Source organism: Penicillium daleae (genome assembly GCF_028827525.1).
Source record: "Penicillium daleae strain IBT 16125 chromosome Unknown utg000005l_segment0_segment0, whole genome shotgun sequence".
NCBI lineage: Eukaryota > Fungi > Ascomycota > Eurotiomycetes > Eurotiales > Aspergillaceae > Penicillium > Penicillium daleae.
The window spans coordinates 3,465,810-3,479,106 of NW_026623153.1; the positions used below are offsets into that span (position 1 = coordinate 3,465,810).

Below are 13,297 nucleotides of genomic sequence, written 5' to 3' on the forward strand. Positions count from 1 at the left end.
TACTACGGGGAGACCTTGACGCTAGCATGGAAGAAACGTGATGGTATTACGGGTATGAAATGGTAGAAACAAGCTAGGTAAGAAAGTCGGCCCATGAACAGCTATACGAAAAATATCTGACTTCATAGACAAATCCCATCCCTTCTCCACCCAAAGTACATCCATGTCTAGCCTACCGCGATCCAGCAGCGTGAGAATCAGCCTCAAGACCACCCTCAGCATCACCCTCCATTTCTGCAACGAACCGCTCCCAGGTAGACAAGACACCCTGGTAGAAGTCGATATGAGCCTCGGCAAGGGCGCCGAGAGAATCACGAAACTCGACCGCCTTGATGCGCTCAAAGTCTGCTACTTCGCGAACGACTTCTTCGTCGAACATCTCGGAAGTAGTCTTGGCGGACTCGACCTCACGGGTGAGTTCGTCAATGCGCAGCTCAAGCTTGCGGACACGCTCGCGGCGGGACTGTTCGTGGTCGACACCGCGCATGTCCTCCATCTTGGAGCGGATGAAGGAGGCTGGGGAGGATGTAAGCGGGTTAGAGGCATAATAGGCGGCGGGATTAGCAGCGAGCGAGTCGCGCTCGGCGACGGCCTTGTTGCGATAATCGACGAGGGCTTCAAAGTCTAGTTGTTTCTGTTCACGAGTCTTCAACAGCGCTTTCACGGAAAGAATGTATGCTTCCATATCGCGCAGCGAGCCGAGGTAGTTTTGATCTGTGTGGTCCTTCAAATCATGCACCCCGCGTGCAGTTTCCTCCACAGAGGCTGCAAACACCTGTAAGGGCATCTCGACTGCTGGCTCGAGCGGAACAAGCTTGCGGAACTGCATTGCCAGGTCCGTGTAATCCGTTTCTAGATCAGCTTCCCGTCGCGCAACCCGTGCCACTGTCTTCTCGACATGCGACAGATCCTCGTCCAGCTTATCTGCCTTCTCCTTCACCTCGATAAACCGCCGGTCAGGCTTGTGTACTTTGGTGAAGGCGTTGACAAAGGTATCTGTGAAATTATCAAAGATTCCCGTCCCGGCGTTGTCAGACGAGGTACTGGTCGAGCCTCGGGTCGAGTGTAACCGCACATGCGCATTCCAGTCCGGCGACTCCAGGAAAATGATGAGGAGTGGTGCACGGCGGAGGACCGGATGGAGCGTCAGGCGCTTCAGAAACCGATGCAGCGACCATGATCGCCGCGTGGTGAACTCTGGTCCAAACCGGTCTCCTCGTACGTACTCCATCTTGTGCTTATCCGGAAGGGGCGGTACCGCGCAAGCGGGATATTCGCGATAGAGCGTCTTGTACAGGAAATAGAAGTCGGTGAATCGTCGCCGTACGCTAAATTCTGCTTTCTGGAACGACTTGAAGTCGGTCTAAAAGGCCTGTGTGTTAGCGATTTGGTCGTAGCAATAGAGGTGGATATGGAGAGCTTCCGAGGATGCGGCAGGCAGCCGTAGTAACGAAACAACTTCGCCAGGAAGCTCCAAAGGGAACGCTCACATTCGTTGTAACAAGATAGGAGATATATGCATCTTTTGTACCGTCGTTCTCCTTCAGGGGCGAGTCGACACGGCATTCCAGCACGCCATCGCCGATACCAGCCAGGTCTACAGCATCGGCCAGCGAGCCAGCCTGGGGTTCCTCGTGCGCGGAGCTCATCCTCCGCTTGCCATTGGTGTCTTGATCATGTCTATGGGGCTCCTCGGCTTCTGTACCCGAGGTGGTCGGTCGAGAAGCGTCACTTTCTGGGTCGTTCCTCCAAGAGACGTTGTCGAAGTCGTCGTGTTCATCCATGGCGGGGAGGGGTGGTCGGTCTCACCCGTGGTATCCCGGCGGAATGGTGCTTCGTTGCTAGAGCACAGTTGTGGGGGCCGAGAAATGACCGAAGATCAAAGAAACCTGATGCGACAAATATGGAACGCGCAGAGAGGTGCGAATAACTGAAAATGGGGTGGCTGAGGCGGGAGGAAGCTGGGAAGATGGGAAGCTGAGGAGCTGGGCCAGTTGGATTCAGATGATCGTCCTTTCCCCAAAAGGCGGAGTTCCCCCCAAAGGCGGCAACGTCGTCATCGCTTTCGGTCGCGCGTGGGCAGAGGCCGCTTTCCTATTGATCTTATGGTGTAAATGATCGGCACTGCCTCTGTGTTCCAATATACACAAATTGCTTCTTGTCAGGATTTACTAAATTTGATACAAAAGTGTTGTTTTAACATCTTTGGTTGTAAGAAGGTGGTAGATTTACAGAAACTCCAGGCAGCCTCGCCCTTTCTATGCGCGACTCCAAAATAGACCTAGTCCCCAATATAGTAGCTAGCACGTATGATGATAACCGCACCCAATGCAAGAAGAGAAAAAGCACACAACTCTTATAACATGAATCACCGCTTTTCAGACAACAAGCGATCGTTGGAGTCGTCCTCGCCGTCCTTTTCAGGAACGTAACCCAGTTGGTCCCGGTACGGGCCCTCATCGTCACTGAAGATCTCCTCGTCGCTCTCACCAGCAAAGGCATTGTATAACTCACCGCCCCGACGTTGAGTCCGGCCACCTGCACCAGTCATGGGGTGCATCTCATCCTCGTCCTCGATCATTTCGAACTCATAATCATCATTAGGGCTGGTGCGGCGACGCTTCAGACGCTGAAGCTGGAAGTAGACACCCAAGCCAATGAAGAACATGATAATCATCGCCAGAGATGCGTAGATCCAAACTTGAGTGCGCTTCGAAGCGCCAAAAGAGGGAAGGTAGCTGGACAGATGGTCCGAAGAAGAGGTCGAGGTAGGAGAAGCGGCACTGGTGGGAGCACCGGTGACGGTGGTGTCTAATTCTTCAGTAGGTAGTCCGGTCGCGGCCGAGTCACTGGGCTTCTGATTGACTGGCCGGTCGTGATGGTCATCAGGGTTGGTAGGGGTGGCGGTCTTTATAGGCACAGCTTCAACAGTAGTGGTGGCTACGTGCGCTTCCTCGTACGGGTGATCATCATCGTTCTCTTCGGGAAGTGGGTGAAGAGATTGGTTGGTACCGTCGATGGATTCACCCCAGAGGTTGAGTCTCCAATCAATGAAATCGCCAGTAAACTCGTTGACTTGGGTATCCTTGACAATCACAGTCCACTCTCCCGCGGGTGATTCGCCCCTGACTTGAAGTTAGCATACGAATTGCACAAGAAGACGTGGTAGAAGATCAGAACGATTCGCACATACCAGTGAGCAACAGACATAAAGGTCCAATCAACATAACCTGCTTTTTCATCGTCGCCCTGACGAGCGACACTGAGATGACTGACGATGCCCTTCGGACTACGCAGTTCCACGCTGAGATCACCACGGCGAGTGTGGTTGATGTTCATTGTCACCGTAACATGCTCCAACTTGCCGAAATTTGCACCCTTCAGCTGCTCGTCCTTCACCACATAGCGGCTCAGAAGACCTTGAGCGCCCTGGGGAATGCTGTTGTGTACTCGCAGCCAGGGAGAATTAAACCACGCCTGGGGCTTCACCAGATCCCAAGTCTGGGCCTTGTGAACCAAAGCATACGTATCGACCTTGCCAAAACCCCAGTCATGGCTGAATTTCTTCCCAGAAGGAAGATCCACCCAGCTTCCATCATTCTCGTTGACCGGCACCGCTGTTTCAATCATCAAATATTGAATGTCACGCCAGGTGAGTTCCGGTCGAGTACTGAGCGCAAGGGCAATCGAGCCGGCGGCAAGCGGGCCTGCCGCCGAAGTACCACCGTGCTGTGAATAGCACTTGTCCGTACCCACATCAGTCGTGTGAATTGCATCCCCAGATCCACTGCTGTATGCGACAACCAGCTGCGCGGAGCAGGACTCGGAGTAGGTCGGGTGGTTTCCTTGTCGGTCAATAGCCCCGACGGTTACACTATAAATGCTGTTGGTGTATCCGTCGAAGTTGCAGTTGTCGCCAAAGAGGGCGCCGTTACCGGCGGCAAACACGAAGATCGAGCCCTTTCCACCTCGTCCCTGCTGCACACCGTTGACCATCGCCCGCTTGATCAAAAGACCTGGCGCATCCATGGTTGCACCATCGTCGGGAGGACCCCACGAGCAGGAGTAGATATCGTTATCTTGGAAGGCAAAGTTGATGGCAGCTGCTTCGTCGATATCGTCAATCGCCTTGGATAGAATCCGAATACCCGACACCTTGCTGTCGTAAGCAACACCCACACCACACACATCATTTTTGGCCGCTGCGATTTCGCCCGAGCACCGCGTACCGTGCTTGTCGTCGTACAAGAGAGGTCGCGGCTCGGGTCCATGTTCGTTGAAATCCCACGAGCCCTGGGCAAAGTAATTGGGCTTCAAGTCGTTGCTGTACATATCCAATCCATCGTCAACGACAGCCGTCGCCACTCCATGGCCAGTGATTCCCTCCAGCCAGACACCCGTCACATTGAGATCGTGACCGGGCTGCTGGACGTTATATAGATGCCATTGGTCTTTGAAGATCGGGTCGGTGATTCCTAAAGTTGACATCATCTTAGTCTGTTCCTCCAGCGCTTTTGGATCCGCTCTTGGGCTGATTCTCTCAACCAAGTGCTTGGAAGAAACGGGAGGCGCCCGCTTCTGCAGCCTTTGTCGAGGCGGCTCCAGCTTCTGTGACCATAGAATTCCCTCCAGCGGATCTGTACTCCTGGATGCAACCCCCTCACCCGATCGGCGACGGAGCTTTCGCCTAGATTTCAAGCTATCCAATGCGGCATTGAAGTCTGGGCTCTGCTCTCGAGGCAGTGAGAAGGTGTGATGGCCGGCAAGCTCCCCGATCTGTCCCTCATGTCGAGCACCTAGCATTCGTGCAACGTCGGCCGGAGGAGTGGCATCATCGAGGTGAAGGGCGAAATAGTCGCGAGATTCATGGGAGCGAGGATGGAGGGATGCGGAGGCTGCGCCTACTAAGCTGAGGGCGACAGCAATGCCGCCAGCGACACGCATGATGGATGGGGTGGCCGGTCGGCGGTTCGAGGCAAGGTAGCGCGCTTGCTCTCAGGGTAAGGGACGGAGAATAGATCGCGCTGCTGCCATGAAAGGTGCCAGACCTTATTTCCGTAGCTTAAGGGATATGAAGAGTGGAAAGGGTTGAAAGTTTAGGGCGAGGGTAAGAATGGGAAAGGAGAGGTGGCGAGAGGATTCGTAGAATAGGAGGATCGTCGGGGGTGAGAGAATAACACGGGACCTTATTGAGTGCCGAATTCAGCGGGCAGCCCACTCGGGGGGTGTGGTTTGTGGCGGAGAAAAGAGGGTCTGAGCCGCCTTTGAATTGCAGACAGTGTGCTCTCTTGGTCTGTTCTGATACTGTTTCTTTCATGAAAGACCACGGTTGCTTCTGCAGTCCAAAGGGCTGTGAGTGTTAACTAGTTCAATGGCTGACGCTTACGTACTGCCACACCCAAGAAGGCTCGACTCTCGAGGCTGGACTCCGTCTTGATGGATGACTAGGCACCACCATATCCTACGAGGATCACTAAACTAACAGTTGCAAAATACAGACTAGATTCTTTTGGTTTAGACCAACCCTCCTGATTCTTCCATAAGAAGACCAAATAGTTAGATATTGAGTAACTTATCTGCTTAGTCGACCGCGGCACGTCCCTGATAGTCTGTCTCATAGTCCCTTGGATTCCTTGCATACGAACGAGGGACAGGTCAGCTAGTTAGGACTAATTTGATTAATGCAGAGTATAAAGTGTCTGTTGTTAGGTAGAGATATTAAAGTCTCCTTGGATTTGTATTTGGAAGATGCTTCCAAGGTGTGCCCCTCAAACAGGCATTCTCTGATGAACTACCTGGTTCAATGTCCGCATTATATGTCTCCTGGGAATGCTAAATGAGGCATACCATGGACCTTGTACAGGCTTCTTGGGCAGTGAAGCGGAACCTACAATTCATCATTCTCCTTTGTAGTATTTATCCATCCGAGGAAGAAGTTACTGAGATCGTGAACCGGTTACACATTTAACCATAAAATGAACCATGGGGTTGAACCCCACTCTCTACTCCGGAGAGGCACCAAGTCAAACATGCAGTATTCAACATCCCGTGAACCCAAAAATAATAGAAAGTCCTGCAGAACAGACAGGAATCAAGGAACAAAATTGAATTAATTCCATTCAAGGACATGTCACCCACGAGGGGGCATTTATTGGCCAATAAAGCCCTGCCCCGCGCGAAGGCTGGGGCGAGAAAAATACCAGCCACCGGATAATGGCGAAGTATAGAGCAGGGCGGCGCAAGCTCATCCTGCCCTGCTGCCTCCACCGAATTTTCTCCTCTTCCATTCCATTCCTACCTCCTCTCTTGTTCTCCGATCTCAACTCTCTAGTCATTTCATTCATTCTTCTGCACCTTCGATTGCGTACCCCAAGGGAACTTTGTGCTACGATCGACCGTGTCACCGCCGTCATCCCACCCAAGCAAGTACCTGACGGCCTGGCGCAACCTGATCCAATTCAGGCGAGGATGTGGTAAGCCTGCGTCAGGCATCGGACGTAGCTTGACTGTGATTCAGTGAGTGAAAATAGCGTCTGGTATGTCAAGTCCCCATCTGCTCGGCATTTAAATGTCTCGTGTCGCAAACAGCCGTCCTCATGAGCATGCATTGACGAGAATCGTTTCAGCTCGGGACCGAACGACTGACATTGATCAATTCAATCCGATAGGGGTAACCCCCATTGCTTGCGCTGTTCTTCCACGCATATCGTCGCAAAACGGCTTAAAATGGCGACAGCCGCGATGCGCGAATCGGCCGATCCGGCGAATGGCCAACCAACCCCACGGCCGGTAAAGGGAGCTCGCAGAGCTTCGGAGAGTCGCAGGCATAGCACAACTGTCCCAAGTGTGACCAGCTATGACGAAGAAACAGATTATGCTCCATTTGCGGCAGAGGGTTCCTATCCACAATCGGCGCCCAAAGCTTCGTCAGGGCCCAGGGGATCAGGAGCGCCAAGTCGGTCATTTTCAGCCAGAGCAGCCGCCAATCTTAACTACACTACGCGCAAGCCTGCGCCAGTGGCTCCTCCAGGGCTGAATGAAGAATCCACTACTCCACGAGGCCTTCCCCCTGCCGAGTATCTTCAGGGCACCAATGCAGCCATCTCAAGGAGTGAAGAGGCGCAGCCTCCTCCGGAGGTTCCTGCTGCTCCGAGTTTGCCCTCTCCACCAACTAGATCGAACACTATGCGCTCGACGAGTGGGACGAGTACCAAGCGGGATTGGGCCTCGGACCGCTCGCCATTACAGAAGCTCGAAGTGACTCTCAACGGAATCAGCAAAGAGGAGAAGCGAGCCCGCGTACAAGAAGCTGAGATGCGACTACGGGAACGCCTTGCTCGACAGAAGATTGAAAAGGAGAAGGCCGAAGCTGCTGCTGCGGCGGCGGCGGTTAGCACTGCGAGTGCCCCTCGGCCTAATTCGAAGCAGAGCGCGTACTCGGAAGATCGTGGGACTCCTGCTTCCACCAGAAGATCTATACAGAGGGAAGAGCTTGCTCGGGCTGCACCACCTGTGGCTCGACCACCGGGAGGCACCGCTGTCCGCCACAACAGAGCGGTCTCAATGAACGCCCAGTACCCGGCAATCCGTCAACCCGAAGATGCGCAATATGCCGGCGCTGAAAATGTCAAACCCTCGCCAGTAAAGATGGGTAGTGTTCCCCGAAGATCAGTTACAGTGCGCGAACACGGCGCAAGGGAAGGACCGATCGAGAGACCTATGCACACTCGCTCAGTATCTCAGCAAGGGCCTCCGAAGACGATGCAGCCTGTTGTTGCTGTCTCTAGCGCGGAGAGAATCGAGACCTCTTCTACGGCGAAGTCTCTATCTGGTGCGTCGCTGCCGAGGTCAAAACCAAGACAAACAGTGTCGTTCGATGTACCCCCACCGACGCCTCCGCCCATTTTTGAATGGAGAGATGCTCCTATTGCTCGACTTGGAGCCGCCGACTTTGACTTCCAACATCTGGATATTGATCGAAGCAAAGCATGGTGGGAAGGTGGCACCTCAGCCGATCGCAGGAAGAGCAGGGCCCTCCCCCAAGAACTATCAAACTGCGGCCCAGAAAGTCACAGGTAAGAGATACCAATCTCAGTTTAGAGAGAGCAAAGTTGGGCCGGAAGAGATCTAACTTTCTATAGGAGTCACCGAGCACAAGAACTTCCAGCCCAAGTTATTCTTAAGATGCGGACCTCTCCTTCGATACACTGGCATGAAGAAAGAAAATATCGATGGAACCCATGGGCCCGTCGAAAAGGAATTCTGGAGAGGCTCTATCATGATAGTTACGAAAGATTCCCGCTCTTCTTACGACGTCCCGCCCACCCTGAGACTTTTCTCTCAGCCAATGGATCTCTTACCTCCTCCACCAGCAGAGGTTAGTGGTGAGAACGGAGCTTTGGCACCTGAATATGTCGACCCTACAGCCGGTCTTATGAAGGTTGGCCGAGATGGACGTCCACTTTATGTCAAGCCAGTGGACCACCTGGAGGAAGAGGTCGATCTGTCTGCCGTGGAAACTGATGACGGAATCTATGAGCTATCTCCTAGCATGATTGATTATAGCGCTGAGGGATCCAAGCAACCAATTCCCTCGAACAGGATTCACCCCGTTGATGGCGAGACTGCAGGGCTGCACCGAGACATTACTGGAGTGCGCTTGTACGCCGATGCTGCCAGAGATGTGACATTCTGGAGATTCAATCTCGAGATCGAGCTCAGTGCAACGCAACAGCGAATTGCATACCGCATCAATCAAGGCCCCGCCCTGGGCTTCTGGGTCCCAGCTATGAGCAAGCCTATGAATATTATGTTCCATAGCGGCAACGGCTTCGGCCCTAACGTCGATTCCAACCCTCTGTGCGGACCCGATCCACTTTGGCGAGACATTCTGAATGAACATCAGACCCAGCCATTCCATGTGATGATTGGAGGAGGTGACCAGATATTCAATGACGGTGTTATCACAGACCTTGCTATGTTCCAGGAATGGATCAAGATCAAGAATGCCGCAGATCGGTACGGTGCACCACTCACTCCCGAGTTCCGCGCAGAACTCGAGAAGTTCTACCTCGAGCGCTACGCTTCATGGTTCTCACAGGGGCTTTTCTCCCTGGCTAACTCCCAGATCCCAATGGTGAACATTTGGAACGATCATGAAATCTTTGAAGGGTTCGGATCCTACAATGAAGAGTTCATGCAAAGTGCTGTTATCTCCGGCCTGGGCAAGATCGCGTTCAAGTATTACCTCTTGTTCCAACACCACAGCGTGCCCGATGAAACAGAAGTGGACGAGTCTAGCTGGCTCCTTGGTGCCAGACCAGGCCCGTACATTGAGCAAAGAAGCCGAAATTTGTTCATGTCACTGGGCAGCGATGTGGCCTTCTTGGGCCTGGACTGCCGAACTGAACGACAGGTGAGATTTTCAGCCACGCTTAATATTCAATGATTGACACGCTGATTCGTTCTTACAGAGCAACGAGGTCCTCAGCCCAGAAACCTCTGAGCTGATCTGGGATAGATGCCATCGTGAAATCGTCAAAGGAAAGACGAAGCATCTGATAGTCCTTTCTAGCATACCCATTGCCTATCCTCGCGTGGTACGTAGCCGGCTGGACCCATCTCCCCACTCAAAGCTGACTCGGACACCTCAAAAGGCCATGCTCAAGAACTACATGAATAGCCGCAAGTCCCTCGGCAAAGCTGGCATGATCGGTGGTCTTGTTAACCGCTCTGGTGGTAACGTTGAAGTGTTTGATGACCATTGGGCTGGAAAGCACCTCAAGTCTGAACGCACGTGGCTAGTTGAGGACCTGCAAGATCTTGCCGCGGAAAAATCTGTCCGCGTCACAATTCTCAGGTAAGTAACGTTTTATACTTTTGTGGTTGCAGAATCTATATACTAATCATAGCTTCAGCGGTGATGTTCATCTGGCCGCCATTGGGCAATTCTATTCCAATCCCAAGTTGGATATCGCCAAAGATCGAGATTACCGATACATGCCGAATGTGATCTCCTCTGCTATTGCCAACATGCCCGAGACCGAGATCATCTCGGACATGCTTAACAAGCGCAACACAGTCCACCATATTGACTCGAATACGGACGAAGATGTCATCCCCATTTTCACACAAGATGTCGATGGCAAGCCCCGGAACAATAAACGTCTCCTCCCCCGGCGCAATTGGTGCTCTATCCGGGAATACCGTCCCGGCTCTACACCCCCTGGCACTCCCGAATCCGAAATGACACCAACTCCCGAGCCCCGTCCCGGCAAACTTCAGCGAACCTTGTCGCTGGGACGTGGAGACAAGGGACCTGGCAGTAAACCCGGAGGCCTTTTGCGACGACTTTCAACCCGACGTGGACCTCCAACCCGAACCATGAGTATCGGACGCGAGGCAGGTGTATCTGCTCGACGAGCCAGCGTCGACGCCCCTTTCCCTCGACCCCACGAAAGCGCAGACAGCTACTTCCCTAAGGACCCGCAGGAGCCTCCTCGACCGGGACAATTCCACCGCCGACCAACCAACCTCAGCCTAAAGGCAGGTAAGAAAGCAGCAAAACAACAGGGCGACGACGGGGCTGGTGCTCTCGTGGATCTCGAAGGAGGCCTAGCCATCACTCTGAACCTGGAGATTAGCCCGCACGACCCCGCCGGCATCACCGTACCCTACAAGCTCCTCGTGCCGGTACTCCGCTACGACGGGACAGCATTCGACCCCGAGCCCACACCCGTGGTCAAGGGCTGGCGCAAGTGGCTACGCATGCCGCGCCGGAAGAAGAACGAGGAGGATCCTCACGGCGCTGAATACGACGACGAGGATGCTGATGATTACGAAGACCATGACACTATCAATAATACCCGCGCGAATGCCGCTGCAACACACCCGCACTATGATGAATACCCAGGAAGCGAGGAGGATGAAGAAGATGCATCCGTGCCGCAACGAGTGCCTCCCCAGCCAAAGGCTGATGAGGCTTTTGAAGATGATGAGGACTATGAGGATGAGGAGCCTAGTCGGAGACGGAAGAAGTGGTTTGGATTGGTGTGATTTGATTTGATGTATATTATGATGATTTATGGTGGTGTCATTAGGTATTTGATTTCCTTGGGGCTTTGATGATTGTTTTGAATCCTGATCTGAGCGATATGCATTTCGATTTCTTTCACATACTCTTTTTTTCCCCGTGGTGAGGCTCATAAAGGTTTGATGATTGACCTGTTCGGAGCAATCTGGAACTCGTAAGTAGTCTTGCACTTGATATCGTTCCCCGGCTTCGGTGGTTGACCGCCTTTCGGGAAACGGGCAAATGTCAAAATGGCGTGATCGCACCGAGTCAACCCCGACGATAAGACGATAAGGCTGCTTAGATAAGATATGTTTAGACGACGAGATAGTGAGAACTAGTGATGGCTAGACCTTGTCCGACGTCATCTCTAGAGCAGTGCCTAGAGCTTCTCTTATCAATCGGATCAGATCTAGCTCAGCTCTAGAGGATCGGGACGTTCGGAAGACGGGATCACCAGTAAATGCGTGATGTGATGCCCCTTTGATGGTGGTTGTTCCCCTTCCATGCCCCTTCGCCACCCGGTCGAGACCGTGTCACGTGCCCGCATGCTTAGAAAGCCAGGGGCCTCGACGCGGGCAAATGATTAATTTGATGGATTTGGCAGAACAACGCAGAAATGTTCTGCTCGTTTTGATCTCATCATCAAGACCCCACCAGCCCACCCGAACGCCCCCCTCCCCTTCCAGACCCGATTAAAAAAAACCGACTCGACCATTCTTAACTTTCTTCTCTTTTCTCGAAACCACCTTCAAGCTGTTTTCCTCCACGTTCCGCCGTTTCCCTTCCGCCCTCCGGTCTCTCGGGTTCACTGCCGCCGCGGCCTCAACTACGCTTCACCAACAGTCTCCCCCTCCAGCTTCGGTCCTTAAGCAGCCCTTATCGACGCCCGCGCGCGTCAATTCTCTCAATACCGCCAGAATGGTGCACTCCAAAGTAGTTAGTACGTGTTATGGCGGGAATTGACTGGTTTGGGGAAAGTTATGATGGTGCTAACGGGTGCTTTTTTTTTCTTTCACAGTTATCGGTTCAGGCCCTGGCGCCCACACTGCCGCCATCTACCTCTCGCGCGCTGAACTTGATCCCGTTCTGTACGAGGGTATGCTCGCCAACGGCACCGCCGCCGGTGGCCAGCTTACCACCACCACCGATGTCGAGAACTTCCCCGGCTTCCCCGACGGTGTCGGCGGCGCCGAGCTGATGGACAAGATGCGCGCTCAGTCTGAGCGTTTCGGTACCAAGATCATTACTGAGACTATCTCCAAGTTGGACCTGTCCCAGCGGCCCTTCAAGATGTGGACCGAGTGGAACGACGGTCCCGACAGCGAGCCCGCTCACACCGCTGACGCCGTTATTATCGCTACCGGTGCCAATGCCCGCCGCCTGAACCTTCCCGGCGAGGAGAAGTTCTGGCAGAATGGTATCAGTGCCTGCGCCGTCTGCGACGGTGCGGTGCCCATCTTCCGCAACAAGCCCCTGTACGTCATTGGTGGCGGTGACTCTGCCGCCGAGGAGGCCATGTTCCTGGCCAAGTACGGCAGCCATGTCACCGTGCTGGTCCGCCGTGACAAGCTGCGTGCCTCCAAGGTGATGGCCGATCGTCTGCTCAACCACCCCAAGTGCACTGTCCGCTTCAACACCGTCGCCACCGAGGTTATCGGTGACAGCAAGCCTAACGGCCTCATGACCCACCTCCGCGTCAAGAGCACCGCCAACGAGCAGGAGGAGATTGTCGAGGCTAATGGTCTATTCTACGCTGTTGGTCACGACCCCGCCAACGCCCTGGTCAAGGGCCAGCTCAAGCTCGATGAGGATGGCTACATCATCACCCAACCTGGTACCAGCTTCACCAGCATTGAGGGTGTCTTTGCTTGCGGCGATGTCCAGGACAAGCGCTACCGCCAGGCTATCACCAGTGCCGGTAAGTCTACCACTGCCTTTTGCAACCTGGAAACCCTAAAACGAACTTTCACTAACCCACTCATCCAGGCTCCGGCTGTGTCGCTGCCCTCGAGGCCGAGAAGTTCCTCTCCGAGAGCGAGCCTTCCACTCCACAGGTTAACGGCGTCAAGGCCGCCCCCGTCCTCTAAATATCCTATCCACCCTGACCTCTATACACGCCTACGCCAATCCTCATTTTCTCTCTTACCTCCTCTCATGATCCCGATCATTTTCGGCGCATAGCGTTTAGAATTGCTTGCGTGCATGCACATTTCTAGACATGTC

At 53.7% G+C, this 13,297-nt stretch overlaps 4 protein-coding genes across 4 annotated transcripts; 2 read left to right on the top strand and 2 right to left on the bottom strand.

Annotated features, from left to right (window-relative positions):
- Positions 1-172: 172 nt before the first annotated feature.
- Positions 173-1,784, bottom strand: N7458_005429 (sorting nexin-4; the record flags this gene model as incomplete). The annotated part of the gene is made up of 2 exons (XM_056908811.1): positions 173-1,363; positions 1,491-1,784. The coding sequence occupies 2 exons, from the start codon at positions 1,782-1,784 to the stop codon at positions 173-175; spliced, it is 1,485 nt and encodes a 494-aa protein (XP_056767429.1).
- A 584-nt stretch (positions 1,785-2,368) lies between these two features.
- Positions 2,369-4,944, bottom strand: kexB (kexin kexB; the record flags this gene model as incomplete). The annotated part of the gene is made up of 2 exons (XM_056908812.1): positions 2,369-3,125; positions 3,194-4,944. The coding sequence occupies 2 exons, from the start codon at positions 4,942-4,944 to the stop codon at positions 2,369-2,371; spliced, it is 2,508 nt and encodes an 835-aa protein (XP_056767430.1).
- Positions 4,945-6,726: 1,782 nt separating this feature from the next.
- N7458_005431 (uncharacterized protein) lies at positions 6,727-11,055 on the top strand (the record flags this gene model as incomplete). The annotated part of the gene is made up of 4 exons (XM_056908813.1): positions 6,727-8,068; positions 8,142-9,415; positions 9,474-9,859; positions 9,918-11,055. The coding sequence occupies 4 exons, from the start codon at positions 6,727-6,729 to the stop codon at positions 11,053-11,055; spliced, it is 4,140 nt and encodes a 1,379-aa protein (XP_056767431.1).
- Positions 11,056-11,992: 937 nt separating this feature from the next.
- On the top strand, positions 11,993-13,161 carry trr1 (thioredoxin-disulfide reductase TRR1; the record flags this gene model as incomplete). Its single annotated transcript, XM_056908814.1, has 3 exons — positions 11,993-12,014; positions 12,093-12,992; positions 13,061-13,161. 3 exons carry the CDS (start codon positions 11,993-11,995, stop codon positions 13,159-13,161), a joined length of 1,023 nt encoding a protein of 340 aa, XP_056767432.1.
- Positions 13,162-13,297: the final 136 nt, after the last annotated feature.